The following is a 27316-nucleotide window of genomic DNA, read 5'->3' as shown; positions in this document are numbered from 1 at the left end:
TGTTTTAATCATTGAGAAGAACCAAGTGGAATGCAGCTGTACAATTTTTGATGATAAGATTGGGGGAATAAAAGAGCAATACTAATTACAGGTGGAATTTTGCAGTATGTGTTTAATGCTAGATCTGTACCTCTAAAAGCAGGAGTGGGGCAGCATGTGTACTTTCTATTAAGAAAATTTTAGTTTTATTTACCTTCAGTTCTTTTCTGGGCTATGGAAAGTGGTTGCTTTCCTGGCAAGTTGATAAGGGATCATGTAAGAAGGCACCTATTTGGGGTACTTGGCATGCTTAGAAGCAGTTTTAAATCGCAGCATCAAAGTGAGGGGAGTTCTCCAAAAGGTGAGCCCACTAAGTTACATATGAGCCGTATTTTTAAATTTCTTGCATTCTATTTCATAAAATCATGTTATGAATATATGAGTAACTGAGAACGCTACCCCTTGAAAGCAATTATTTAATGAAAAGTACATAACCCAAGAAATGTGACCTGCCTGGTACTCAAATAATGTTATTTATAAATTTTTTAAAAATTGCAGGACAATGTTTGGGCTTTTATGGGGTTTCTCCACCACAAGTTGTGTGCTTTTTTATCTTGGTGCTTTTCCTTAGTATGAGTATGACCACGATGCGAATGGTGAGAGAGTGGTGCTGGGGAAGGGCACATATGGGATCGTGTATGCCGGCAGAGATCTGAGCAATCAAGTGCGAATAGCCATCAAAGAAATTCCAGAGAGAGACAGCAGGCAAGTCAGGGCGGGCCTTCCGCCTTCTGCAGTTGCCACCTCCATACCCCAATTCCCGTGCCCACCACTGATGGTGCATAATGAAAGCATTATGTCATCAAAAAAATTTGTAATTCTCTTCTAATAAGGGTGATCTGCTTTTGTGCTCTACATATTATAAATAAATGGAGAAAATGGAACAACTTCACTTAGAGGCATGTGGATTGCAGAGTCACATTTTAAAAGAAGACTGTAGTTTTATTTCCACCCGTCAGGAGGAAATAAAGTTTTACATTTTTACGTAGATGTTTGTTTGCAGATATTTTAAAATATGACTCAGTGCTTTAATTCACATTGTAACAATTTGAAATGGCTATTATTTATTCAGATGTATCATTACAGAAAATTAAATGTGGTAAAAAAAAAATTTTTAGTTTTTTGCTATACAGACTATTTTATTAATACCCTACCCTTCAACCTCACCCATAGATTTTGGACTATTGTTTTTTAAACCACAAGTACTACCAATTTATTTCTCCTACACTTTTTAAGAGTCTAACTAAAGGTTTATTCCTTTTTAAATTCATACCCCTCCTAATTCTAAACAAGAACGTGTTGACTGTCAAGTGTTTTTGTAGAGAAGCTACATATACAGTAATGGCCACAGTATAAGAAATAATAGCTCCATGCTCCACCGGCGTGCTCAGACCACATCTGCAGCGTTGCCTTCAGTGCTGGACACTGATGGCTGTGTGCAAACATCCCTCCATCCAGGTGTCAGTGAATTATTAGGGATGGATTACAAGTGATTTCTAGCAGCTGTAAGACCCTTTGTCATTCATTCGTTCATTCGTTTGCTTGTTCTTCCATTCATTTTTAATGGGATTGTGTGTTATGATATTTGAATTATAAAGCAGGGTCTGAAATGAACTCATCCAACTTCTTCCAAGGCTAAGAAGGTTAAATGACTTCTCCAAGGACATGAAGAAACAAGACTAGGATCCAGTCTCTTGAGTTCCTCTTCCAGTATTCTGTCTCTTATTCTCATGATGGATAAGGCGTTGCAGTTGTTTGTTGGGGGGAAGTTGCTGGCTTGAACCACCTCCTTCAGTTGGTTGTATTAGTCATTTCAGCTCTTCACTGCTGATGGTTGTTCCTGGGATTTTAGAGCTGGAAGGGACCTTAGAGACTGTTTTGTCCCATTCCCTAAATTTACAGGCTGAAGTTAGGATATTGGGCACCTTCTCTGTGCCAGATTCTGGGCTGGCACTGGAGACTGAAAGGGGAGTAGGATACTGTCCTAATGTTAGGGTGTGCCCAGTTTGGTAGAGCAAAGTGACAAGTGCCGTAATACAGAGGTTCACAGAGTGTTTGTAGAGCATAGGAGTGGAATGAATTGCTCTTCTTGGATGAGCTGTGGCAAGTTTGAGAAAATAAATCATCTTTGAGCCGGCCTTTGAGGGATGAGTAGGAGTTCGTCTGGCAGAAAAGGAGGCCAGAGCATTCTATGCTGAGGGGAAGCAGAGCTGTTAAGCACAGAGTGTATGGAGAGAAGAACAAATTGTCTGTTGTGACTCGACTGTAGGATGTAGGGCAGTGGGGGGGCTCTTGAGATGAGGCAAACATTTTTTAAGATGTAGTCTGACCTGAGTTTGAAGGTCCTTGTGTGCCGTGTTAAACAATGTGGTCTTTATGTGGACTTTAGGATGGGAAGTGATGTGATGGGGTGTGTGTTTTAGGAAGGGGAAATATGGTGGCCAGGGGAGAATAGACTGAAGAGACCGGAGGCTGAGGCTGGGAGGTCCATTAGGTGGCTGTTGCTGTAGTCTGGAATGAGTCTGCGGAATGAGACTAGAAGGCAGCTGAGGACAGAACCTTCTGGAACAGCTCCCTTCATGGGGGAGCAGAGGAAGAGAGGCTGTTGAGAGAGACAAAGGATGGTTGGAGAGTTCAAGCCCTATCAATAGCCATAGTAACAGCAGCAGCCGTTCACTGGGTACTTGCCACACACCAGGCACTCCACTGGGTGCCTGAGAAACTTGACACACTTTGGCCCCCGGCAGCCCTGCATGCTTTGTATTACTATCCCCTGTTCTACAGATGGGAAGCTGAATAGTCTCATGGGAGCCAAGGGAGAGAACATTCCCACAAAGAAGGGATGGCCAGCAGCAGGGCAGGTACTGGTGAGGTGCGATATATGGACTCCAAGCTCCAGGGATTTGGCAGGTGACACTGGCTTTGTTTTTCTTATCAGGTACTCTCAGCCTCTGCATGAGGAGATCGCCCTGCACAAGAACCTCAAGCACCGCAATATTGTTCAGTACCTGGGCTCTGTTTCCGAGGACGGCTACATTAAGATATTTATGGAGCAGGTGCCTGGGGGTGAGTAGTCACTGGTCTTCTGGTCTCATACCCTGAAAATCACTGATGAAAACATAATATGAACATCGTTATTCATCCTGCTGTTAAAAAATGACAGACATTTTAGGTGTGGGAGACCATTTGTTTCCCAGAGGAGTTGGATACAGATTTTCCAGTGTCACATAAACAGTCTATTCCTGGACTGATAATTCAATCATCAAGTATTCACTGAGGATCTACTGAGTGCCAGCTGCTGGGCCGAGCACTAGAGACATAGAGATGAATAAAGCATAGTCTCTGGCCTTGAGGCCTTCACAGTCTAGGAGTTGAAATATGCTTTGGAGAAGAGGAAACAGAGGTTTTTTTTAAATGACATTGCAAAATAACATGTTGACAGTGAAATCGAACACCAGCGCTTTATCCACAAGATCCCCAAAGGCAGGCAGTAGAGTACGAGGGTAGGAGTTCCTCAGATCTGGAGCCAGCCATCTAGTTTGGTTTTTTGTTTGTTTGTTTGTTTGTTTTTAATATTTATTTATTTATTTGGTTGCGCTGGGTCTAAGTTGCGGCAGGCAGGCTCCTTAGTTGTGGCATGCGAACTCTTAGTTGAGGCATGCATGTGGGATCTAGTTCCCCGACCAAGGATCAAACCCGGGCCCCCTGTGTTGGGAGCGCAGAGTCTTAACCACTGTGCCACCAGGGAAGACCCCAGCCATCTAGTTTGAGTTGGTCCCTCCATCTGCAAGCTGTGTGACCTCAGTTTTCTGACTGAATAAATGAATTTTAAAATTGGATTATTAATAAGTACTATCATAGTTGGAATAGTAATTATTGGAGTCATAATGACACTATCTTAGTGGCTTGTTGGATGGGGTGAGTGAGATAATGTTTGTTAAGCTCTCAAAACGGTGCCAGGCAGAGAGCAAGAAATCAGTAAGTGCTCATTTTAAGAAAATAATGATAAAATTAATAGTAATCTGAATGCAAATATAAAAACTTTAGTTAGAAATCTGTATTCATTCATTCTTTCAACTCATAGTTACTAAGAGTCTGCCATTACATTAAAAACCTAACTATAGGGCTTCCCTGGTGGCGCAGTGGTTGAGAATCTGCCTGCCAATGCAGGGGACACGGATTCGAGCCCTGGTCTGGGAAGATCCCACATGCCGCGGAGCAACTAAGCCCGTGAGCCACAATTACTGAGCCTGCGCGTCTGGAGCCTGTGCTCCGCAACAAGAGAGGCCGCGATAGTGAGAGGCCCGCGCACCGTGATGAAGAGTGGCCCCCACTTGCCGCAACTAGAGAAAGCCCTCGCACAGAAACGAAGACCCAAGACAGCCATAAATAAATAAATAAAATTAAAAAAAAAAACCTAACTATATATCTTAAGAGCCAGGCAATGGGCTAGATTTTGAGGGTTACATTTATGATAACGTACAGTTTCTTCTTCCCTCAGATTGCTCATAGTCTAGCAGAAAATACTGATTGGTGTTCCAGCCGTGAGGTCTGAGGATGACCGCAGAGTTGGAGATAGATGTGCACCTCCCCTTTTACAGATGGGGAAACTGAGGCATAGCAAGGTCCCATAGCACTGTGTAAGGGCGACAGCTGATGCTGAGCGCCTGGACAATAATCTCTGAAACACATGGTCAGAAGGCAGTGAAGGGAGGTTTTCTTCTGGCCCCAAAGTTCAATGTTTAATAGTATAATTGGGGTCGGGGCGGGGTGGGTGTTAAGGCAGTCCTGCCCCCGGGACCTGGCATTGGGAGCTTCTCACAGAGAGGACAGAGAGCCCCAACCTCCTCCGATTCGGGCCCCTGTCTCCCTTAAGGGCCCCTCACTCTGCCCCTGTCCACCTCTGATTTCAGGGTGAGGTATAAAACGTGGCTTTGACCCAAGCCCAATGGCTGGACTCTCGTGCAGGATGTGCAGTGTCCGGCCAGCCCTTCAGAGTTCAGAGAGCACTGTTGCGCTCTCTTCCTGATTCTGTGCAGCTGAACAGAGCTAAGCCCGAAGGTGGCCTGGCTGTGTTTCGGGGGTCACAAGGGATTCCTTTCCACCCTGCACCTCTGGTCGGGCTGATATGCTGGTTCACGTCCCGTCCCTTCTCTGGCCGCGCTGCTTGTGCATCTGGGAAACAGGCAACAGAGAGGGAGGAAAGATGTTGCACTTAGCCCAGATACAGTGATGTGGGCACGAGTGCTTACATTAGGTTAGAAACATCACTTCACTGTGTTTCCCTGAACCCTTATAATCGACTCTTCATCTCCCTGATGAGTTGTTTTTTTTTTACTGTGTCCGTTTCCAGGAAGCCTTTCGGCTCTTTTGCGATCAAAATGGGGGCCGATGAAGGAGCCCACCATCAAGTTCTACACCAAGCAAATCCTGGAAGGCCTCAAGTATCTCCACGAAAACCAGATTGTGCACAGAGACATAAAGGTACTTGCTTGTCTGAGCCAATTAGATTTCACTTTGCATCTCAGATCACATGAGCTGCTGGAGTGTCTGCAGGTGGACCAGCTCACGGAGGGGAGAGGACTGAGCAGAGTCTAGTCTTCCTAGAGACACATGACCATTTCTTAAGGTCCAAGTCTGTTTTACATTAGTTTGTTTAAATCTGTCTTTTAAGCATTTGATGTTCTTCCTTTTCTGAAGGGTGATAACGTTCTGGTGAATACCTATAGCGGAGTGGTGAAAATCTCCGATTTCGGCACCTCTAAACGTCTTGCAGGAGTGAATCCATGTACAGAGACTTTTGCTGGTAAGCAGAACAGAGCTTGGCGTGGGGTCGCCATCCTGGAGTTAGGCTTGCTGCAACTGCAGTCCTTTGGAAGTTACTCACCAAGCACCTGTGTGCACTGTGGACAACTGGTAGTTGAAGTGGACGGTGTATCGTCCCCAACTTCAAAGTGTTTGAACTCTGTCATAATGATGCACTTAGCTATTTGTGGCAACAAGATTGCCTTACTTTCTTCCTTGTCTTCCAAGGTTGAGTAGGTGTTGTGGTCTGCTTGAGGTTTTCCGAGGGTTTCTAACCAGTCAGCAAAATGGCAGCATCTCTTCTAAGTTAGTAGCACATTATTCAGAATCGTGGGTAATTCTGAATAACAGTATCCCTCAGACAACGTAGTAGAACATTTTATCGGTCTTTTATAAAAATAGCCTGTACTTTAGGGAATTCTGGTACCTCGTGCTTTAATATGATTATGTTTCCAAGAGAGGCTGATTCTTTTAGGGTATTCTAAGATGGGTTTGGTATTCTAAGTGGGTTTGAGCAATTGAATTTTCTTTTCCATGTGTCAGTGATGGAATCATTTATGTGTTGAGAGGGACTGGATTCAAAGGGTAGAATAAAATTGCCAGCTAGCTTTCCATTTACACGACCAGTGAGTAGAATGATGCTCAAAAGCTACCTATGGCTTTTTGTAATTCCCATTTAAAAGCAAAACAGAAACTGTGATCCTTGGAGAGAAGTACTGATTTTTTTTTTTAATTTTTTTTTTTTTTTTTTTTTTTATGGCTGTGTTGGGTCTTCGTTTCTGTGCGAGGGCTTTCTCTAGTTGTGGCGAGCGGGGGCCACTCTTCATCGCGGTGCGCGGGCCTCTCACTATCGCGGCCTCTCTTGTTGCGGAGCACAGGCTCCAGACGCGCAGGCTCAGTAGTTGTGGCTCACGGGCCTAGTTGCTCCGCGGCATGTGGGCTCTTCCCAGACCAGGGCTCGAACCCGTGTCCCCTGCATTGGCAGGCAGATTCTCAACCACTGCGCCACCAGGGAAGCCCAGAAGTACTGATTTTGATTTAAGTAAAGCTTTGTGCTCCCCCTAGGGTGTAATGAAAGCATCACAAAGATCTTGCTTGATGGAATTATGAAACAGCGCTTATAATATTATAGCTCCGATATAAGTTATAAAAGACAGATGATTGTTTTCTATCCCTATAACACCAAACTGTAGAGTGGACAGACTTGCCCTTAGTTTTGGTGAATAATTGTCTCAGCTTTGAAAGACTTTTCTTCAACAAGAGAATTGTTGTTATGTCAGCCACTGGACGCCCACAATAGAGACTCGTTCTCTATCTAAAGAGAACTTTTATGCATCAGAAATGACTTCTCAGTTGTAACACCAGAGGAGATACATGCACCTCAAAATGGGGAACTATTACACCAAGGACCCCACTGGAATCTCCCAAAGAGTGTATTGAATTTTCATTCATTGTTTCTGATATAAATATATATATCTCAACATGTATGTATCAGTGAGTATGTATGTATGTATGTATGTATGACTGGCATATTTTTTTACTAGCCTAATTAAAAATGACTTCTGTCCTTCTCTTTGGAAGCCACCAATTAGCTTAGCAATATGTAGCAAGAGGGGCTCTGATATGGCAAGGAGTTATTTCAAGACATAAAACCCCCAACAATTTATCTCATAATTACCATCCCCAAGGAGAAAAAAAAATCATAAAGAAAACGCATGTATAATTCATCATTGCGTATCACATTTTCCCAAGTAATTGGCTTGAGGAGGCATGAATTTTGCATTGCGAAATAATGCAGGGGTGTTTGGAGGATAATAAAGAAGGGGTGTCATTTGGGGTAGGAAATTCCCCTGCATATAATTACTCTTTGCAAAACAGAGCGGTTCTGTAAAGAAATCTCAGCTGCTGGTGCCACAGTCCGATTGGGTACGGGTGGGCACAGTGGGGCGTTTCCACGCAAATGCCCGGAGGCTTTTGGAGCCTGGAAGGAGAGACAAAGGCTTCAGACAACTTCCTGGCCCGAAGTCCTCCCCTCCTGTGTTCCTCTGAAGGCTTTTCACCATAGGTGTAAACCAGCTAGAACAGGAGGAAGGGCCATTATGGCCAGGGTCAGCCCCCTTTGCTTTTGGTTTTGCAACAGCTTTATTGAGGTTTAACTCACATATTGTAACATGCACCCATTTAAAGTGCACATTTCAATGATTTATGGTAAATTTTCCAAGTTGTGCAGCTATCGCTGCAATCCAATTTTTGAACATTTCTGTCACCCCCAAAAGGTGCCACCTTGCAGTCAACCCCCATGCCCTCCCCAGCCCCAGGCAACCACCGACCTGCTCTCTGTATAGATATTCCTGCTCTGGAGATTTCTTATAAGCGGCATGATACAATATGTGGTCCCTTGTATCCAGCTTCCTACACTTCACATAATCTTTTCAAGGTTCACCTGTGCTATATGTAGTGTGTATCGGTACTTCATTCCTTTTCTGGCTGAATAGTATTCCATTGTATGGATAGACCACATTTTGTTTATCCATCTACCAGTTAATGGTCATTTGGATTGTTTCCCCTTTTTGGCTGTAGTGAATGATACTGCCGTGAACATCCACATACCAGCCTCTGTGTGGAGAGATGTTTCCATCCCTCTCCGGTGGATACCCAGGAATGGAACTCGGGACAGGAGCTCAACCACTTGCTAGCTGTGTGACCTTGGGCACGTTACTTAAGCTCTCTGTATCTCCGTTTCTTCATGAGTATATAAAACAGAGATGCTCATAATACCGACTTCAGAGGGTTTTTATGTGGATTAAGTGAGTTAATATTGATGAAGTGCTTTAACCAGTACCTGGCTCATAGCAAGTGCAACTGAAGTCTGCATTAGTGAACTAAATGCTAATTTGCACTTAGAAGTCCCTGGTCATTAGAGCTCGCAGGAGCCTTTGAGAGAATCAAGTTTATGTGCATAACTAACATGTTGAGCCTGTCGGACTCAAAAGGTGTAATTTTTATTTTTATTTTTGTCTCTCACGCCTGCCCAGGGCAATGGTCCTTTCCCGTGACTCTTCCAGCCACACTTAGATAACAAAGAGAATTTTTTAAAAAATTTTATCAATCCCTATTTCTTTTTTTAAATTTTTATTGGATTATAGTTGCTTTACAATGTTGCATTCGTTTCTACTGTACAGCAAAGTGAATCAGCTATATATATACATATATCCCCTCTTTTTTGGATTTCCTTCTCATTTAGGTCACCACAGAGCACTGAATAGAGTTCCCTGTGCTATAAAGTAGATTCTCATTAGTTATCTATTGTATACATAGTATCAATAGTGTATATATGTCAATCCCAATCTCCCAATTCATCCCACCCCGCCCCTTTCCCCCTTGGTATCATTACGTTTGTTCTCTATGTCTGTGTCTCTATTTCTGCTTTGTAAATAAGATCGTCTATACCAATTTTTTCAGATTCCTCATATATGCTTTAATATACGATATTTGTTTTTCTCTTCCTGACTTACTTCACTCTGTATGACAGTCTCTAGCTCCATCCATGTCTCTGCAAATGGCACAGTTTTCTTCCTTCTTATGGCTGAGTAATATTCCATTGTATATATGTACCAAATCTTCTTTATCCATTCCTCTGTTGATGGACATTTAGGTTGCTTCCATGTCCTGGCTATTGTAAATAGTGCTGCAATGAACATTGGGGTGCATGTATCTTTTTGAATTATGATTTTCTCTGGGTATATGCCTAGTAGTGGAATTGCTGGGTCATATGGTAGTTCTATTTTTAGTTTTTTAAGGAATCTCCATACTGTTCTCCATAGTGGCTGTATCAATTTACATTCCCACCAACAGCGAAAAGGGTTCCCTTTTCTCCACACCCTCTCCAGCATTTATTGTTTGTAGACTTTTTGATGGTGGCCATTCTGACTGGTGTGAGGTGAGACCTCATTGTAGTTTTGACTTCCATTTCTCTAACGATTAGTGATGTTGAGCATCTTTTCATGTGTTTGTTGGCAATCTGTATGTCGTCTTTGGAGAAAGAAAGAGAAAGTCTTAATGGCACTTTGAGAAGCAAACAAAGTCTGAATCCAGTCATTGAAAGGGTTCTGGCTGATATACAGGCGTGCCTTGTTTAATTGCGCTTTGCTTTGTTGTGCTTCGCAGATACTGCATTTTTTTTTTTTACAAATTGGTTTGTGGCAATCCTGTGTTGTTAGATGATGGTGAGCATCTTTTTAGCAATAAAGTATTATTTATTTATTTAGTTAGTTGCACCGGGTCTTAGTTGCGGCAGGCGGGCTCCCTCATTGCAGTTCACGGGCTCCTTAGTTGTGGCTCATCAGCTCAGTTGTGGCTTGCCAGCTCCTTAGTTGTGGCGCACAGACTCCTTAGTTGTGGCATGCGAATTCTTAGTTGCGGCATGCACATGGGATCTAGTTCCCTGACTAGGGATCGAACCCAGGCCCCCTGCATTGGGAACGCAGAGTCTTATCCACTGCACCACCAGGGAAGTCCCTAGAAATAAAGTATTATTTAATTTAGGTCTGTACTTTGTTTTTTTAGGTATAATGCTACTGCACACTTAATAGACTACAGTATAGCGTGAAGATAACTTTTACATCCACTAGGAAACCAGAAAACTCGTGACTCATTTTATTGCCATATTCACTTTATTGTGGTGGGCTAGAACCGAACCTGCAGTATCTCCGGGCTCTGCCTGTACTCATCCACACGCTCGTCCTCATTTAAAGGGCAGACTCCTCTCCCCGTCCCCGCTGGTCGGGGTGTCGGTCTTTGCTCCCTCCCTCACCTCTTTCCCTACTCACCAGCTGTGGGCAGGAGAGGAAAGGGGCAGAAAGTTGTCACTTGACTAGCACTGTTCTAAGCTGGCTTCCTGTGCTCTGGGTCTGGCTGATGGTTGCTATTAACTCTTTGCTGCCGGATCCCTCTAAATATAACTCCCGTGTCCTGGACAGGGGCCTCTCCTTTGGCTGACTACCCCTTGCCTCCTCACCCTGATCTTTTACCCTGCACATTATAACTACCCCTCCATCTTTTTCTACTGAGGGAACCAGGCCTGGAAGGCTGTCTTTGGGCCGGATTCCCTTTTAAAAAGACCCTATGGCGTAGTAGTTAAGAATCCGCCTGCCAATGCAGGGGACACAGGTTGCAGCCCTGGTCTGGGAAGATCCCACATGCCACAGAGCAACTAAGCCCGTGCGCCACAACTACTGAGCCTGTGCTCTAGAGCCCGCGAGCCACAACTACTGAGCCCATGTGCCACAACTACTGAAGCCCGCACACCTGGAGCCCGTGCTCCACAACAAGAGAGGCCACCGCAATGAGAAGCCCGCGCACCGCAACGAAGAGTAGCCCCCACTCACCGCAACTAGAGAAAGCCCGCACGCAGCAACAAAGACCCAATGCAGCCAAAAATAAATAAATAAATAGATGGATAGACAGACAGGCCGACCCTAAAGCAGGGAACTCCCTGGTGGTCCAGTGGTTAGGACTCTGCACTTTCACTGCCAAGGGCCCGGGCTTGATCCCTGATTGGAGAACTAAGATCCCGCAAGCTGCATGGCCAAAAAAACCCAAAAAAACAAAAAAGAGCCTAAAGCAATATTTCTACAACGGGTTTTGCATCTGGTGTCCCTTTTCTACCCGCTGTCAAAGAGGGTGTGGTGATATTCCCAGACCATATGGTCCCCACTCTGCTGCTGTCAGCTGCTTTTGCTCCCATGGGAACCAGTCCTCTGTGCGGCTTCTTAGCAGGGGACACATACATATGCGGCTCTGAGTGGGCCCAGTGAGGAGCCTACCCCAGGGGCATGGAAAGCTGTACCTTATTTCTCTTTTCGCTACTTTATTAATATTAAATTTTGAAACTTTGGGCTCTAATACTGTCTCAAGGGGACTGTAGAAGGTGCAAACATGTGTGGCCTCCTTTCAAGTGCACTTATCCTGGGCGGATGTTGAGTTGCTTGAGTCGACATGGGCCCGCACCCTTCTGGGGGCAGCTCATCCCCAACACCTGTAATGAGAGAGGGTAGACCTCCCAGCGCAGGCTCTGCTCTCTCACCCCTTTTAACCCTTGATCTGGGTGGGAGGCCCCTGGGCTGGGGGCCCACGGCTTGTGTAACCAGTTTTCTGAGACCCCCGTAGAAACATGCATCTGTGGTCCCTCTCTCACCCCTTGTCTTGGTATCCAGGTCGTATCTTGGCCCCTCAGTCAAAACTCCTAAATTATCGTCCCGTGTCATGTCTTGTCTTTGCTGATAATTTGAAAATCCTTCTTGGGCACTTGTCCAGGAGCCCCCAATGGATTTCATGTCCCAAGGGGACTGGGTTGACGCCTGTGGGTCTCCTGATCACGTTGTCCTGAACTCTGCACCACTGCACCCGTGTAGATACCTGAGGGACCATAGGAAACCCCTAAGAGAGCCAGATTTAAGGCGAGCAACGTTTCCAGGATTTCTCCATTCATTTGCTCCCCCATCCCCATGGCATCTTCACTTGGTTTTCTCCACAGAAGCCAGTCTTTTGGTACAGCTGATGTACACCCACAATGTGCACGCTGCCCCGGGATGGTCCCTTGACTCTTGGAAATAGTTGTGTGGATCTATCTCTCTTTGTTGGCTGCTTGCTGTGACTGGATGGTTTCCCTATGAATACAGTAGTAAATAGAATGGAGCACCCAGTTTTCTATTATCGCCCTGGGCCTAATATGGAAAGAAAGTTATATGGAAAGAAGTCACATTATGGCTTTGGAAATTCTTACATCAGCTGCTCTTAATCAGGCAGCTTTTTCTTCAGTTGTGCTTCTCCTGGATCCATTACTTAGATCAGGGATATCATGGTGTGTAGCTCCAAAGTTGAAGACAGGAGACCTGGGCTTTAGCTTGAACAAATTCCCTAGCTTCTCTGAGCCTCGGTTTCCCCATATGTAAAATGGGAACAACAGTACATCATACCTCTTCTGCCCGTCCTTATGGAGTTGTGAGAGTCAGATGGACAGTTCTACATGGAGATGCTTTGTAAGCCATTGAGTGCTAATTGAAAGTCACATGTTGTGGCCAGAAGCCTCCAAGATGGCCCCCAGTGATCCTCACCTCCTGGTATTCACAGCCTTGTTTGTATTCCCTTCCCCTTGAACACTGCCCAGACTTAGTGACTTGCTTGTAGTGAATAGATTAGGACAGAGTGGTGGTGTGTGACCTGGAGGCTAGGTCAGAAAAGGCAGTGTGGCATTCCTCTTGCTTTCTCTTGGATTACACACTCTGGGGGAAGCCATATTTTAAGCAGCCCTATGGAGGATCCCATGTGGTGAGAAAACAAAGGCTCTTCCCAACCCCCATGTGAGCTTGGAAGTGAATCCTCCAGCCCCAGTCTAGCCTTCAGATGACTGCAGCCCCAGCCAACACCTTGGCTGCAGTCTAATGAAAGACCCTGGGCCAGATCTACCCAGCCCAGCTGTTCCTACATTCCAATCATTAGAAACTGTGTGAGATCATAACTGTTGTTTTAAACTGCTAACGTTTGGGATAATTTATTAATTTTTTTTCCTAGCATGCAATAAATTATTTTTTTTTATTGGAGTATAGTTTATTTACAATGTTGTGTTAGTTCCAGCTGTACAGCAAAGTGAATCAGTTATACATATATCCACTCTTTTTTTAGATTCTTTTCCCTTATAGGTCATTACAGAGCACTGAGTAGAGTTCCCTGTGCTGTACAATAGGTCCTTATTAGTTATCTGTTTTATATATAGTAGCGTGTATATGTCAATCCCAGTCTCCCAATTTATTCCTCTCCCCCTTACCCCCTGGTAACCATAAGTTTGTTTTCTACATCTGTGACTCTATTTCTGTTTTGTTTCATTTGTACCCTTATTTTAGATTCCACATATAAGCAATATCATATGATATTTGTCTTTCTCTGTCTGACTTAACCTCACTCAGTATGACAATCTCTAGGTCCATCCATGTTGCTGCAAATGGCATTATTTTGTTCTTTTTTATGGCTGAGTAATATTCCATTGTATATATGTACCAAATCTTCTTTATCCATTCCTCTGTTGATGGACATTTAGGTTGCTTCCATGTCCTGGCTATTGTAAATAGTGCTGCAATGAACATTGGGGTGCATGTATCTTTTCGAATTATGGTTTTCTCTGGGTATATGCCCTGGAGTGGGATTGCTGGGTCATATGGTAGTTCTATTTTTAGTTTTTTAAGGAACCTCCATACTGTTCTCCATAATGGCTGTACCAATGTACATTCCTACCAACAGTGCAAAAGGGTTCCCTTTTCTCCACACCCTCTCCAGCAATTATTGTTTGTAGACTTCTTGGTGATGGCCATTCTGACTGGTGTGAGGTGATACCTCATTGTAGTTTTGATTTGCATTTCTCTAATAATTAGTGATGTTGAGCATCTTTTCATGTGTTTGTTGGCCATATGTATGTCTTCTTTGGAGAAATGTCTATTTAGATCTTCTGCCCATTTTTTGATTGGGTTGTTTGTTTTTTTGATATTGAGCTGCATGAGCTGTTTGTATACTTTGGAGATTAATCCCTTGTTGGTTGCTTCATTTGCAAATATTTTCTCCCATTCTGAGGGTTGTCTTTTTGTTTATGGTTTCCTTTGCTGTGCAAAAGCTTTTAAGTTTAGTTAGACCCCATTTGTTTATTTTTGTTTTTATTTTCATTACTCTAGGATATGGGTCAAAAAAGATCTTGCTGCGACTTATGTCAAAGAGTGTTCTGCCTATGTTTTCCTCTAAGAGTTTTATTGTGTCTGACCTTACATTTAAGTCTTTAATATGTTTTGAGTTTATTTTTGTGGACGGTGTTAGGGAGTGTTCTAATTTCCTTCTTTTACATGTAGCTGTCCAGTTTTCCCAGCACCACTTATTGAAGAGACTGTCTTTTCTCCATTGTATATTCTTGCCTCCTTTGTCATAGATTAGGTGACCATAGGTGTGTGAGTTTATCTCTGGACTTTCTATCCTGTTCCACTGGTCTATATTTCTGTTTTTGTGCCAGTACCATACTGTTTTGATTACTGTAGCTTTGTAGTATAGTCTGAAGTCCAGGAGCCTGATTCTTCCAGCTCCTTTTTCCTTTGGGGTAATTTATTATGTAGCAGTAAATAACTAATGTGGATGTCATTGCTAAGTCCCTACCTTTAGAAAGAGTGATGTTCACTATGGTTCCATATAAAGAAAATCTCCAAATTTAGCATTAAGCAGACTAATCCTCCAATTGTGAAACAGTTGTACTAAGGACAGTTATTCAGTCAGGATCAATAAGCCATTGCAATTTGGTTTAGTGCTATTTTCTACTGCTGCATAACTTTCTAAGTTTATTTTCTTGCTCTTTTAAGAATTAACTTTTAGTAATTATATTAGTCAGGATCCAGGCAGGAAAATTGAAATCACCGCAGTTATTTTTACAGAGAGAATTTAGTTGAAAGAACTGTTTCCTGGGACTGAGTTATCAGAAAGCAACCTACATCCCTAGGGCTTGAGGGAGCAAAGGGGAGTGTGGGATTCAAACCTTTCAGTGGGGGGGGGGGTGCCACTGGGCTGGAGCACGTAACTCTGAGGGGTCAAGATGAGGCCGGTTCTGGAAGTATGGGGGGACAAAAAAGCTGGTAATGAGCCAAGCGCTGCTACTGGAACCAACTGAGGGTCCAAAGTGACGCTTGCTAACTAACCTCTCCTTCCTGTCGCTTGTGCGCAGGCGCGCTCTCTTCCCCCACCCCCTCCTAGCCCACCAGGGAGCAGCAGGCAAAGCAGAAATGTGGCTTGCACAGTCCCAGACCCAGCGTAGCAGAGCTGAGAGATAACAGCTTAATAAACAGCACAGTGTCACGTCTTTCCTAAGTTAATGAATTATGGGTTAGTTAGAAGGCACATTCCCTGCCAAGTTCTCTCTCTCTGTTGTTCACTGTAGTAGGAGCCTGTAGGGGATGTGGTGTCACTGAAAGTTCCCTTCCTGGGGCTCTGAGATTTCCTGACACTGCAACAAGTGTTACGAGCCTCCATCTTGCCCAACCCTGCAGCCAACTGAACACTTCCCCACCAGGCTTTCAGCTCGGGAGACCAAAGCCATCATTTTTGCCCTGCTGATTTCTTGCACTCACTGATACAACCTAATGTATATTTAACTTTAAATAAGGAAGAATTAAATAAAGTTTAAAAAATTTTTAAATTTAAATTCATTTCTTCAGTGTCACCAGCCACATTTCAAGAGCCCAACCGTCGTACGTGGCTAGTGGCTACCATACTGAACTGCACAGAATAGAACATTTCCATTATTGCAGAACATCCTATTGGTCAGAGCTGTCCTAGAGCCTTTAAAATGCTCATAGGAAAGAAGCTGATAAGACATTGGATGTTCAAGAGGAGGGTGATGTAGTAGGTAGCATCTGCAAGCTTATTTTAACCAATGAGCCCTTTGTTTTCATTGATCAAGACTCAGGAAACCTACTTTGGTTGTGTGATCTTGAGGCAGAGACTGGAATTTCTCTGCGCCATCGGTGTTCTCTATTCACACCATGGCCAATATCATTTCTGAGTTCGCTGTTTATTATAAACCTCTTTGCCAGCACATAGCATCTGCTGCTGTTGCTTCCACATTCCCCTTTCCTCTTTCTTCTTTCCTCAGGATTAGTTTCAAGGAAAACCAAAGATTTTACTCTTAGAGCCCTTGATTGACCTCCCTGCCCCATCTCTCCAGCAACCCCTTCCCCCCCCGATCACCACCTTCCCTGTGGCAGCCCCTGGTGGCTCGTGATCCACAGGAGAAAGTCCAAAGCCAGAGCCTTCAGAACACACAGCGCTCCTGGGTCCACTCTATACTTCACACCCACGGGCTTTGGCTCGAGCTCTTCACCTTGCCTAAAAGTTCTCCTGTTCCTTTGTCCACCTCTTCGAGCCTCATGGCAGGAGTCTACTTCACTGGCAGCCCAGCCACCACCCATTTGGATTGGCCACCATGTTCATGGCAAGGTCATGCTTTGCCCTGCCTGCTCCTGGCCAATGACCGAGCATGGTGAGGGTACTAGAACCAGTGCGGCACTCTTCCAGTGGGCAGCTGTGGGTCAGGGCCTCCCCGGCGGCCTGCCCAAAGCTGTCTCGGAGGTGCTCTGCCATCAGAGACGCTTCCTTCCCGCTCCTTTCGCGGGTGTCAGACCCGCGCTGCAGTCTGACAGCTCCCCCTGCCCAGCCTGCTCCCTCCCCCTTTATCCGTCCGTCATACCCCTTCTCCCAGTAAATCTCTTGTATGTCTAATTCTGACTTGGTATATTTCTCAGAGACCCAAATTGACACAGCTAGAGCTTCCCCTGACTCAAACCAGGCAGAATCAAGCACTCTTCCATCCATGTTCTCAGCGCCTTCTGTGTTTACCTGTTAGAGCACTTACCGCACTCAGCATCACCACTGCCACCCTCCTCGTCACCACCCTCCTTGTCGCCACCCTCCTCGTCACCACGTCTCCTCCACTAGGCAGCGTCTAAAGGTCAGGCACCACATTTCTTACATTCTGGTCCCCCTGTATCTGCCATGCACTAATATGTGTTGATTGAATTAAATTGGGCCCATTTATCCTTCGAGGGGCTGAGTGATCCTCTGTCAACGTGACTAGTGTTAAAGAAAGGCATGTTGCATGTCTCTGGTCAATGAAGAGATGCAATGACATCATTTACGCATGAGACCAGCCCCCGTATGTCATTAATATGAGAGTTAAAGTTCACACACTCGTTTACTAATGGTCCACTTAGTTTTTAAACAATATGGTGCCCACCATCTTTGTTGTATTTTTTCCCAATAGGCACTCTGCAGTACATGGCGCCCGAGATTATTGATCGAGGACCTCGTGGGTACGGTGCCCCGGCTGATATCTGGTCCCTGGGCTGCACCATCATTGAGATGGCCACCAGCAGGCCTCCGTTCCATGAGCTCGGTGAACCGCAGGCAGCAATGTTCAAAGTAAGACATGTTGGATGATTTAGGTTGCTGGTGTTGGAGAGATATAATTCAAATCAAAAATCTCCCAATCCAGAAACCTCTCCACAAAGGTGGAAGAGAAAGCAAACAGGTTGTTTTGTTTTGTTTTATTTTTGAATAAGCATAAAATCAGAATGTGATGTGCGTCACAGGCAATCCGCTAAGAGACTGGAAAGCGGAACTCAGCCTTTCCTATAGCCAAGCAGATGCAACCCTTTATATCCATGTTCTGAAGAGAAATGCTAGCTAGTCCTCAGGTGCAAGGACTAGACAGCACCACTGGTCACAGGAGTTCACCGGAGGTTCCCCTGACAACTAGGGTGACCATTTGTGTTAGCTAATTGGCTTTACCCAAAGGAAAGATCAACTTCTCAAACCTTTAGGACAGGAGGTAGTTTTGGAGCAAAAGGCTCCACTGAAGTTAGGCTCCTGCTTTCCCACAGAAACCCGGACATCGGAGCGCCACCTTCCTCGGTGGTGGCATTTCAAAGAGATGGCTCCCAGGTCCTTGAGAAAGATATTTCTGGCAAGAGGCTTATTTGGCTTTTAAAAAGATTTACATGCATCTCGAAGAGAGACACAGAACTTAGAATGACAGGTTTTCTAAAGTGAATGCTCTGAGAAAGGTGGGGGGGTGTCTCTTTCTTTCTTTCCAACTGAGGGAGTTAAGCTTCTCAGTTAATCTGTACCTGCTCTTACACTGGGTAAGGCTCAAGGGCTGCGTTGGGTGAGTGTCTTTGGAGGACAGGTTTCTGTCTAGATTTGGAGAGGAGGAACTTTGGGTATCAGATGCTGTCTCCTTTGTCCTTCTAAAAGCCTTCCCAGAGCTGACCGAAAGGGTGACCTGTGTGTTGAGGCCCACATGGTACTGACTGGCCCTACGGGTGGGGCTTTACGCTGGACATGCTCCCTTGGGAAGGGACATGCTTGCTTGCGAGCCCAAGGGAAGCTGATGCGAGGACAGCCAGTGTATCCAAGGTCAGGTCTGTGGCTTCTGGCTCCGTGGACGCTTGGAGAAGTTGAAGAGCAGCTGTAGCCTTCAGAGGTTGTTACCAGCACTGACCTTCCACAGAGCACTTTTGTTTGCCCCAAAGATAAGAAGGAAGAGAGCAGGGTCCCAGAAGCCTAAATGGCCACTGCTTACGGATGACAAGGTCACAGTACATGGAAGCAGCCTGATGGAACGTGATTCCAGAGGCCTTTCTTCCTGCTTCTCTCCCAAGCCTGGTGGCCTCCTAGTCCCGTCAGCCCCGCAGCCTCACCGCCTGCATCCTTGCCAGGCCCTCTGGCTCAGTCTCTTCGGCAGAAGGAACTCAAAGGCCCGAGTGCAGGGCTTTGCCCATGAGCTGGGTGCAGCCTGTTCAGCGGGTTCTGAACGCCCTGTGCTGTGATGCCTTGGTGCACTCCTCAGCCCAGCCCCTGCAGAAGGTTCTCTGAGTTTCCCACCCTCCCAGCGGCTGTCAGGTAGCCCTAAAGCCAAGATCTCAAGTTGACGAGTGTCTCCTGGCGCCTGCAATCCCAACAAGACCCTGAACACCGCGGCTGGCAGGCAGCAGTGACCTTCCAGCCTTTCCATGTCTGTCTAGGATGGAGCCACCTGGGGCTGGCAAAGATCTTCCTGCAGCTTCAGTTACAGGCCTCGGAATAAATACCAGCTGGTGGGCTTCCCTGGTGGCACAGTGGTTGAGAGTCCACCTGCCAATGCAGGGGACACGGGTTCGAGCCCTGGTCCGGGAAGATCCCACATGCCGTGGAGCAACCAAGCCCGTGCGCCACAACTACTGAGCATGCGCTCTAGAGCCCATGTGCCACAACTACTGAAGCCCGCGCGCCTAGAGCCCGTGCTCCACAACAAGAGAAGCCACCGCAGTGAGAAGCCCGCGCACCGCAACGAAGAGTAGCCCCCGCTCGCCGCAACTAGAGAAAGCCCGCGTGCAGCAATGAAGACCCAACGCAGCCAAAAATAAATTTATTAAAAAAAAATAAATAACATAGTGCCCATGTTTGCTCTTTTCTTCTCGAGAGCCCGGGGAGAAGCTACTCCCTTCCTCTCTGAGTTCTTGTCCTGAGTTTTTGTCTCTGGACCCCCCTAGTGCTCTTATGTCCCCACCCCTCAGGCGAGGGGTGCCAGCTGGAATGTGCCCTGCATTTCAGATCTTGTGGGTTGAATTCTATCCAGTGTTTAGTGTTCTCAAAATCCAAAACTTGTTTTTTGAAAATGTTGTGTTATTGTGGTAAGAACACAACATGAGATCTACCCTCATGACAGTATTGTTGACTCAAGGTCCAGTACTGTACAGCAGATCGCTAGAAATTATTCATCTGTTTAAGTGCCATGTGTGCCCAGTGGATAGTAATACCCCATTTCCCCCTCCCCTCAATGCCAAACTCTCCATCCTGCCCATGAGGAGCTGCGTGTCAGAAGCGGTTGGTGCGCCCCTGGTCCAGGGACTTCAGGCTGTGAAGTCGGAGGCTTGCAGTTTGCTCTCGGCAGTGCCCCGGTCTCACTGAGGGGGCAGGGGAGGCCACACCAGCCCCATGGTTGCCGAGGAGCTGGGAATGGGGTGGATCTGGAGGACAGAATGGCTTCCACTCCTGGCTCATTGGGTGGGCTTGGAAACGATGAGGAGAAGCCTGAACTTTAAAGATGACAACGCCTCAGATGAATGGCGAGCCATCCCCGACGGGAACAGTTATGCAGGATGGATGAGCGGGGCTCGTGGAAGCATTCCCATGTCACAGTGAGACGTGACAACTCAGCCCCAACTCCTGCTCCCCTACAGGGCGCAGGGACAGAGAGCCTGTAGCAGGACGATGATGAGCTGGCCAGCAGTGGAGCTGAAGCAGAAATTGCAGCAGGAGCCTGAACAGGAAAGGGCAGCGCCGCCTCCCTCAGCCAGTTGCGCCCCGTGGGGATGAGGGCGTGGGCCCTGAGTTACCAGCCTCCAGCTCTGCTCTGCCTGTGGTTTACAGCTGGAGGTTGGAGATTTGGGCTGTGAACGCGCAGAGACCGAGACGTGTGCGGGTGTCTTTCGGTGGCCCTGTGTATCGAGGAACAGACCACAGGTGCCTCTGCTGCAGCCTGTCATCCAAGACTCATCTCAGTTACCTTCTGCTGCGTAACAAACGACCCCAGAACTTTAGAGGCTTAAAATAATCACCTTTGACTTCTCACAATTCTGTGGGCTGATGCTTGGCTCTTGCGCTGCTCTTGCCTGGGCTCACTGGTGTGGTGGCTTGGCTGGGGCGCGATGCTCTCGGAGGGCCTCTCACCCGTGGCCCTTCATCCTGGGCGTCCTCCCTGCGTAGTGATCTCAGAGCTCCAAGAGGACTAGAGCAGAAGCCCCGAGGCCTCTTAAGGCCTAGACTCTGAACCCCCCACCAGTATCACTTCCCCCACAATCTGCTGGGCAAAGCAAAGTCCCCAGAGGCCAGCCGGGGCCAGGACGTGGATACCAGTCATTGAGGCCATTGTTGGAATCCATCATCAGCCCCTCCTAGGATGGCAGGTACAGGAGCTTTGTGTGGAAGGTATGTACACCTGGATTTGCCCGAGACCACACTGTTCCATCGGTCACCTCTCCCTTCAATGCAGGTGGGGATGTTTAAGATTCACCCTGAGATTCCAGAAACCCTTTCAGCTGAAGCCAGAGCCTTCGTTTTATGCTGTTTTGAGCCTGACCCCCACAAACGTGTCACCGCTGCTGGGCTGCTCCAAGAGGGTTTCTTAAGGCAGGTGAACAAGGGCAAGAAGAACCGAATTGCTTTCAAGTCGGCAGGTGAGGCCTACCGGGATGGCTGGGGTGACAGCTCTCCCGAGCGCTGAGCTTCCCACATGGTGCCCGTCTTTGTGAAGAGCGGTGGGGCTGGTGCATTAGGTGTGGGGCACGGAGACACAGGGAGCCCCATAGGTGACAGCGACGTACCCTCACATTCCCAATGCCCCGTTAAAGCCTTCCTTTGGGATTGCGCCAGGGAGGGAGGCGGGCGGTACCCTGGCTGGGGTTTTGCAGAGCCTGGCCTGTCACCCTGTGCTGCTCCCGACCTTGATTAAAGGGTGTCTGTCCTGCAGGCCACTGAAGCAAGCAACCCCTTCTGGGGCAGTAAGTCCTACCGGGCAGTGATATGAGTGGTCCCGGTGTGGATGGGGTCGGGAGCTGGGACATGGTGGCTCAGCATCTTGCACCCAGAGAGCGACTCGCTGTCTCAGCGTGTCCGAAGGGCTGGTTAGAAATGCAACGTCTCGGGCCCATCCCGGACCCACTGAAGCAGAACCTCCACCTCCCCAGGTTCCCTGGGTGATCGCTTGCACCCCCAGTTACAGCAGCGCAGGCTTAGGCCCCTGGGTGGGTCACGTGGCCCAAGGGGCTGCCTGGGGCTCACCCTCCCCATCCCCGGCTGCCCCGCACAGAGGGTCCCCGGGGCGCCACGCTGACCCTGCCCCTGGCGGGGGAGCTGATGGGGGGCGACAGCAACAGCGAGCATGGCTCGGTCTCCCCGGACTCCGATGCCCAGCCCTACGTGTTCTTCGAGAAGTCCCCGCCGCCCACGCACCGGCTCAGCCACCTGCTCAGGTACGGCCACCCACCCCTCAGGGGACAGAGTCCCTCCCAGGTGTAATCCAGATGGCCATGAAGGGCTTTCGCTTCCTTCCTTTCTGCACGAACAGTAGGGCAGCCGGGGCGGCCACTGACCGTGAGAGTGAGGAGGGCAGTGAGGTCACTCTCTGTCCCTTCCCCTCTCCTTCTCCTCTTCCTCCTCTCCCCCTCGTCGCTTCCCCTTCCCTCCTGCTTCCTCCTCCTCCCGCCCCTGTCACCCCTTATTGTCTCCCTCTTACCCCCCTCCTTCGCCCTTCCTCCCTTCCCCGTCTTTCCCCTCGCCCCCAACACTGGTGCATCTTCTTGAGGGAGGGGCTGCGGAGGAGCCACCTCTTAGCCCCTCCCCCACGGTGTCCCTGGGAGGCGGGGGATTGTCGCCTGCGTTTGTCCGCAGTGTTCCTGATGAGAGCTCGGCCTCAGAGGACCAGAGCGCAGCCTCGTCCCTGGAGGACAGGGACCCGGGCCTCTTCCTGCTGCGCAAGGACAGCGAGCGCCGTGCCATCCTCTACAGGATCCTCTGGGAGCAGCGGAACCAGGTGGCTTCCAACCTGCAGGAGTGCGTGGCCCAGGTACAGGCCGAGTGCGGGAGCTGCAGTCCCACCCCCTCCGCCCAAGGCCAGGTCCCAGAAGAGGTCCAAATGGGCCTGGTGTTCCTGCTACCCTAGAGCATTTGCACAGTTACAGTAACCACCCTAAGTATTTCCCAACGTCCTTCCCTTTTCCAGCAAAACAAAAGAAAATACAAAAAAAAAATAGACTCCTCTGAAGCCTGAATTTGCATTTGCGTTAACACTGCGGTAAAACCAGGCACTGATGGGGCAGTGCTGCCTCCTGGTGGAAAGCAAGCCAAATGGCAGCACAAAGCCCAGTTAACCCCCAGCTGCACCAGTTGCCCGCAGAAGCTGGGAGAACAGCCGCTTTAGGAAGAAAGGTTACGGATGGAAATATTTGAGTTTTAACTCATTTTGGATGGGAAAAGGTCCTTCTAGCAAGAGGCCACTGCCCACTATAACTGTGTCTTCTGACAAGGCCTGTTGGGGGTGGAGGGTGGTTTACAAGGGGTTAAGCAGGATGGCAGACCATTCCTTGAGGGGCTTAGTTCTGTTGTTTGCGGGCCAGAGAGGAGAGGGGGGCCACATAATCCTCTAACAGGAAGGATATGGAGGAAATGCCAGGACCAGAGGCCATGTCTCACCTGGGAAGTCCCCAGTTCCATCAGCAAAGGGATAATGGACAGTCTGGTTAATCTCGTTGCCCACAGTACTTCTTGGATTTTCCCTCCCTCTCTCTGAATTACTCAGTGACTGATTTTTTTGGGTGGGGGGTTGGTGATCAGAGTTCAGAAGAGTTGCATCTCTCAGTCGGCCACATCAAGCGAATAATTGCGATCCTGAGAGACTTCATCCACTGCCCGGAGCACAGGGTGATGGCATCCACGATATCAAAGCTAAAGGTGGACCTGGACTTTGACAGCTCGTCCATCAATCAGATTCATCTGGTACTCTTTGGATTTCAGGATGCTGTAAGTGCTCCATTTGGCCCTAGAGAACATGCCAGAAGGTAGGAAGCCCACTGAAGTGGCTCACAGCCAAGACCATGGAGTTCGATTGCCATCATCTCCCGTAGTCTCCATCTCTTCTCACCTGTTTACGCCTGAATCCCGAGTGTCAGCAGTTTTCTAAACACTGAATATGTGTGTACAAGTGACTGGTCTGATTGCATTTGGCCATGGAGAGCAGGAGTGTAGGATTTGGGAACGAGTGGCACCTGCCAGCTGGGTAGGTGTGGGGTTTAAGCTTATGTGTCTGCCCGACAGGTGTGAGTTGCTCCAGGCCCAAGATCATGTCTGGCTTAGCTTTGTGTCTCAAGTCCCCAACACAGAGCTTGAGGTTTCATAGATGCTTCATAAATGTTCGTTGAATAAACAATGAAGAGGCCCATGTGGTAGCTCCGATCTCTGTACCTGTCCCCTAGACCCCCGTGTGACTTGGGGTCAGCTTAAAGGAAGACTTAGTCCAGAAGAAACATAAGTCAGGTAGAAACTCAGGGCAGCATGGTTAACCCTTTATCTCAGAGTAGAAGCAAATTCGAATTAGTAAGAACTATTTCTTAAAAGTACAATGGGCCAGAAATCTGGATTTTTGTGATTTGTAGGTAAATAAAATTTTGAGGAACCACTTAATTAGGCCCCACTGGATGTTTGCAATGGACAACATCATCCGTCGAGCGGTGCAGGCTGCAGTCACCATCCTCATCCCAGGTAAGGGCCCTCTTTTCGGTCAAGGTCAACTTCAGGTGGCTATGGAAAAGGTCAGACAGGTCCTCTGTACTCACCAATTGTTGCTCTCCCTTTCCCATCTTGGCTATATACGTCCCTGCAATTAAGTAAATGATGTCACAGACCCCTTTAGGGCCAAGATTCTGTGATTCTAAGAACATCTCCTGGTGATGTGTTTTTACATGCCCCCAGGCATAACTGAGGAGCACGCACCGCAGGTAGACTAAACTCAGGATCTCAAAGGAGCACCGAGCCTGACGGCCTGGATCCTACAGTGCATCATCTTGTGTGCTCAGCAATGCCTCCTAGTTGGTTGACGATTTAACGGCTCAGTCTCCTCTCTCAGAATCATCATGTGGTAGCTGCAGAAATCTTTGGCTTTTATAGGCTCTATTTTTGAAATGTTAGAGCAGCCTAATACCCAAGTTGATTCTCCTTCTGCGGTGCCTTCTTCCTAGGAAGGGAGGTTATGCAGCGCTTCGGTTAACACTGCCACTACATTACTTTGCTCCCTCCCTGTCATCCTCTGCCTGCTCCCCTGAATGCACTCTGCCCAGGCTCAGCTTCTGGGAGTGGCTTGTTAAACCCCAGGACTTCATTATTCCCCAGTCCAAGCAGGAAAGTGTCTGTAGTAAAAACACGGGCCTGGGTGGAAGCCTGCTTGTCCCTTTTTAAAACTGCCCTTGGCTAACTAACTTAACACCCTGTAGTCTGTTTCCTTATCTGTGAAGTGGTGGGGACCATCTTTTCACTGCAGAGCTAAGTGAAATAGTCTCCCCTCCGTTTTATAAAGTCAGCAGTCCCCTGATGGAGCGTCGCATTGGCCTGGCTGGCCTCTGAACAGCCTCGTTTGCTGGCCCGGGACGTAAGCTGCACCAAGCCCTGGCCTTGTTGAACCGTGGTCCTTTTCTTCTGTGATTCCACAGAGCTCCGAGCCCACTTTGAGGCCGCCTCAGAGACCGAAGGGGTGGATAAGGACACGGATGAGGCGGAAGAGCACTATCGCCCGGCAGACCCACGCGGCAGCGAGGCGCAGGCGGCGTGTGGGTGGAGCGGGCCCGTTCCAGCAGTTGCCCGGGAGGCCCAGCCCCAGCAGCTCCACCAGCAGCATCTGAGCCTCCAGCTGAGCAAGCTCAGGCAGGAGACCAACAGGTGGGCAGGGGTGGGACAATGACCCGGACCAGCCCGGCAACTCAGTGGTCGAGTGCCTCACCCAGGTCTCAGAAAAGCATCTTTACCCCCAAGGAACTGCGCAAGGAGACAGTCTCAGCTTCAGCTGGGGGACTAGAAGGATGCCTCCCTTTTTTTTAATGCTAGGAGTCAGAGACGTAGAGTGCCTTGCCACAAGCCATACTAAAGGCAGCAGCATCTCGGAGTTTTCTCTGTCTCTACAGAGATGGGTTCCCTGACATGGTGTGTGGGTCCAGCAACTCGGGGGGACATCTGCGGCCCGCCCCTGCCGAAGTAGCCGAGTTGGGGGTCAGTTAGCACCTGCGTCGATGGACAGGTATCCCATAACCCTGACCCCAAGGAAGTCTGCCCTCTCCTCTTTGAATCTCTCCCTTGTGTTTTATCATGATCCCTAGGCAGGCATTAGTGAACCGCCTTCCCAGACAGCGGACCCTGGCACTGCCGTGAGGTTCCCACAAGAGTTGGGCTCTTTTGTTCATTTCCAGGCACATAGTAGGTGTTCAAAAAAATATTTGTTAAATGAACAAAATGATTCCCATTTGCTCTGGGGAACCACGTCGTCAGTGGGCTTAGCAAACTAGTTGGTACTGGTTCCAAATGATGCCTTGTTGCCCAGTGGTCATTGGGAATGCTAAAATTTAACGGGGACAAACAGTGTCAGGCGTACCTATTTCGGAAGAAAAGGTGTATACACCCCTAGGGATCTCTGAAGTTTAATTTTAGGCAGATCTAATCATTTCTTTTTAGAAAGGCCCAGAGTTTTAATTAACTGGTAGTGGTGGCAAAGCTTTTTTAAGTTTTGAAAAAATGACACATGTGAAAGTTGATAGTAGTACTTAGCACTTCTTCAAAATGTGTTTCTGGTAAGGTTTATAATCACCAAATTCATAAAATGTTATATATGGGTTCAAAGGTTATTCCCTTCCAGGGTCAATATTGTTATCTTCCATCTCAGTAGAATTAGTAATGAGACAGCAGCCAGCACCTGACTGCAAATGGCTGACAGACGCACAGCTCCTACAGACATGCCTGCCCTTGTAGGATAGAGATGCCTTAGCTGCTGTTGGGCACAGCAGGAAGGCACCTTTTGCCCTGAGTGATGCTGATGAGGGTAACACATCTGTCCTGAGTAGTGTCTGTGAGACCAAGCCCCGTGAAGCGTTTAGCGCGGTCTTGGGTAAGTGTTGTCCCTCCCACCTTCCAAGCAGCGTCTTTCCTGCAGTTCCTCCTTCCCCCTAGCTGTTCCAACAGCAGCAGGGCTTCTCTCTCTCCTTGGCTTAGTCTCTGGTGAGGAGGGAAGGGCCTGACCACTAGTTTCAGCGACTTGACCTGACTTAGGGAGACAAGTTGGCTGAGTTCTACTGATCACCATCAGGTCATCTTTTGG

General features: G+C 47.7%; 1 protein-coding gene across 5 annotated transcripts in view; it reads left to right on the top strand.

The window, feature by feature from the left end:
* MAP3K15 (mitogen-activated protein kinase kinase kinase 15) overlaps nt 1–27316 on the top strand; it is a 148224-nt gene that overhangs the window by 117751 nt on the left and 3157 nt on the right. For all 5 annotated transcript variants that reach the window (XR_014258911.1, XM_082446933.1, XM_082446935.1 and 2 more), the window contains 11 exons: nt 611–744; nt 2978–3105; nt 5393–5523; nt 5740–5845; nt 17687–17844; nt 21458–21641; nt 22274–22436; nt 22855–23029; nt 23797–23982; nt 24615–24720; nt 25665–25890. Coding sequence is in view for 4 of the 5 variants with exons in the window: in XM_082446933.1 (XP_082303059.1) it covers nt 611–744; nt 2978–3105; nt 5393–5523; nt 5740–5845; nt 17687–17844; nt 21458–21641; nt 22274–22436; nt 22855–23029; nt 23797–23982; nt 24615–24720; nt 25665–25890 (1697 nt within the window). In the remaining variant the exon portion in view is untranslated. The remainder of the gene's footprint in view (nt 1–610; nt 745–2977; nt 3106–5392; nt 5524–5739; nt 5846–17686; nt 17845–21457; nt 21642–22273; nt 22437–22854; nt 23030–23796; nt 23983–24614; nt 24721–25664; nt 25891–27316) is intronic.

This window comes from Balaenoptera physalus (assembly GCF_965194825.1).
Source record: "Balaenoptera physalus genome assembly, chromosome: X".
NCBI classification, from domain to species: Eukaryota; Metazoa; Chordata; class Mammalia; order Artiodactyla; family Balaenopteridae; genus Balaenoptera; species Balaenoptera physalus.
The sequence above is the reverse complement of the archived record's forward strand: the minus strand, read 5'-3'. Positions and strand labels throughout refer to the sequence as shown.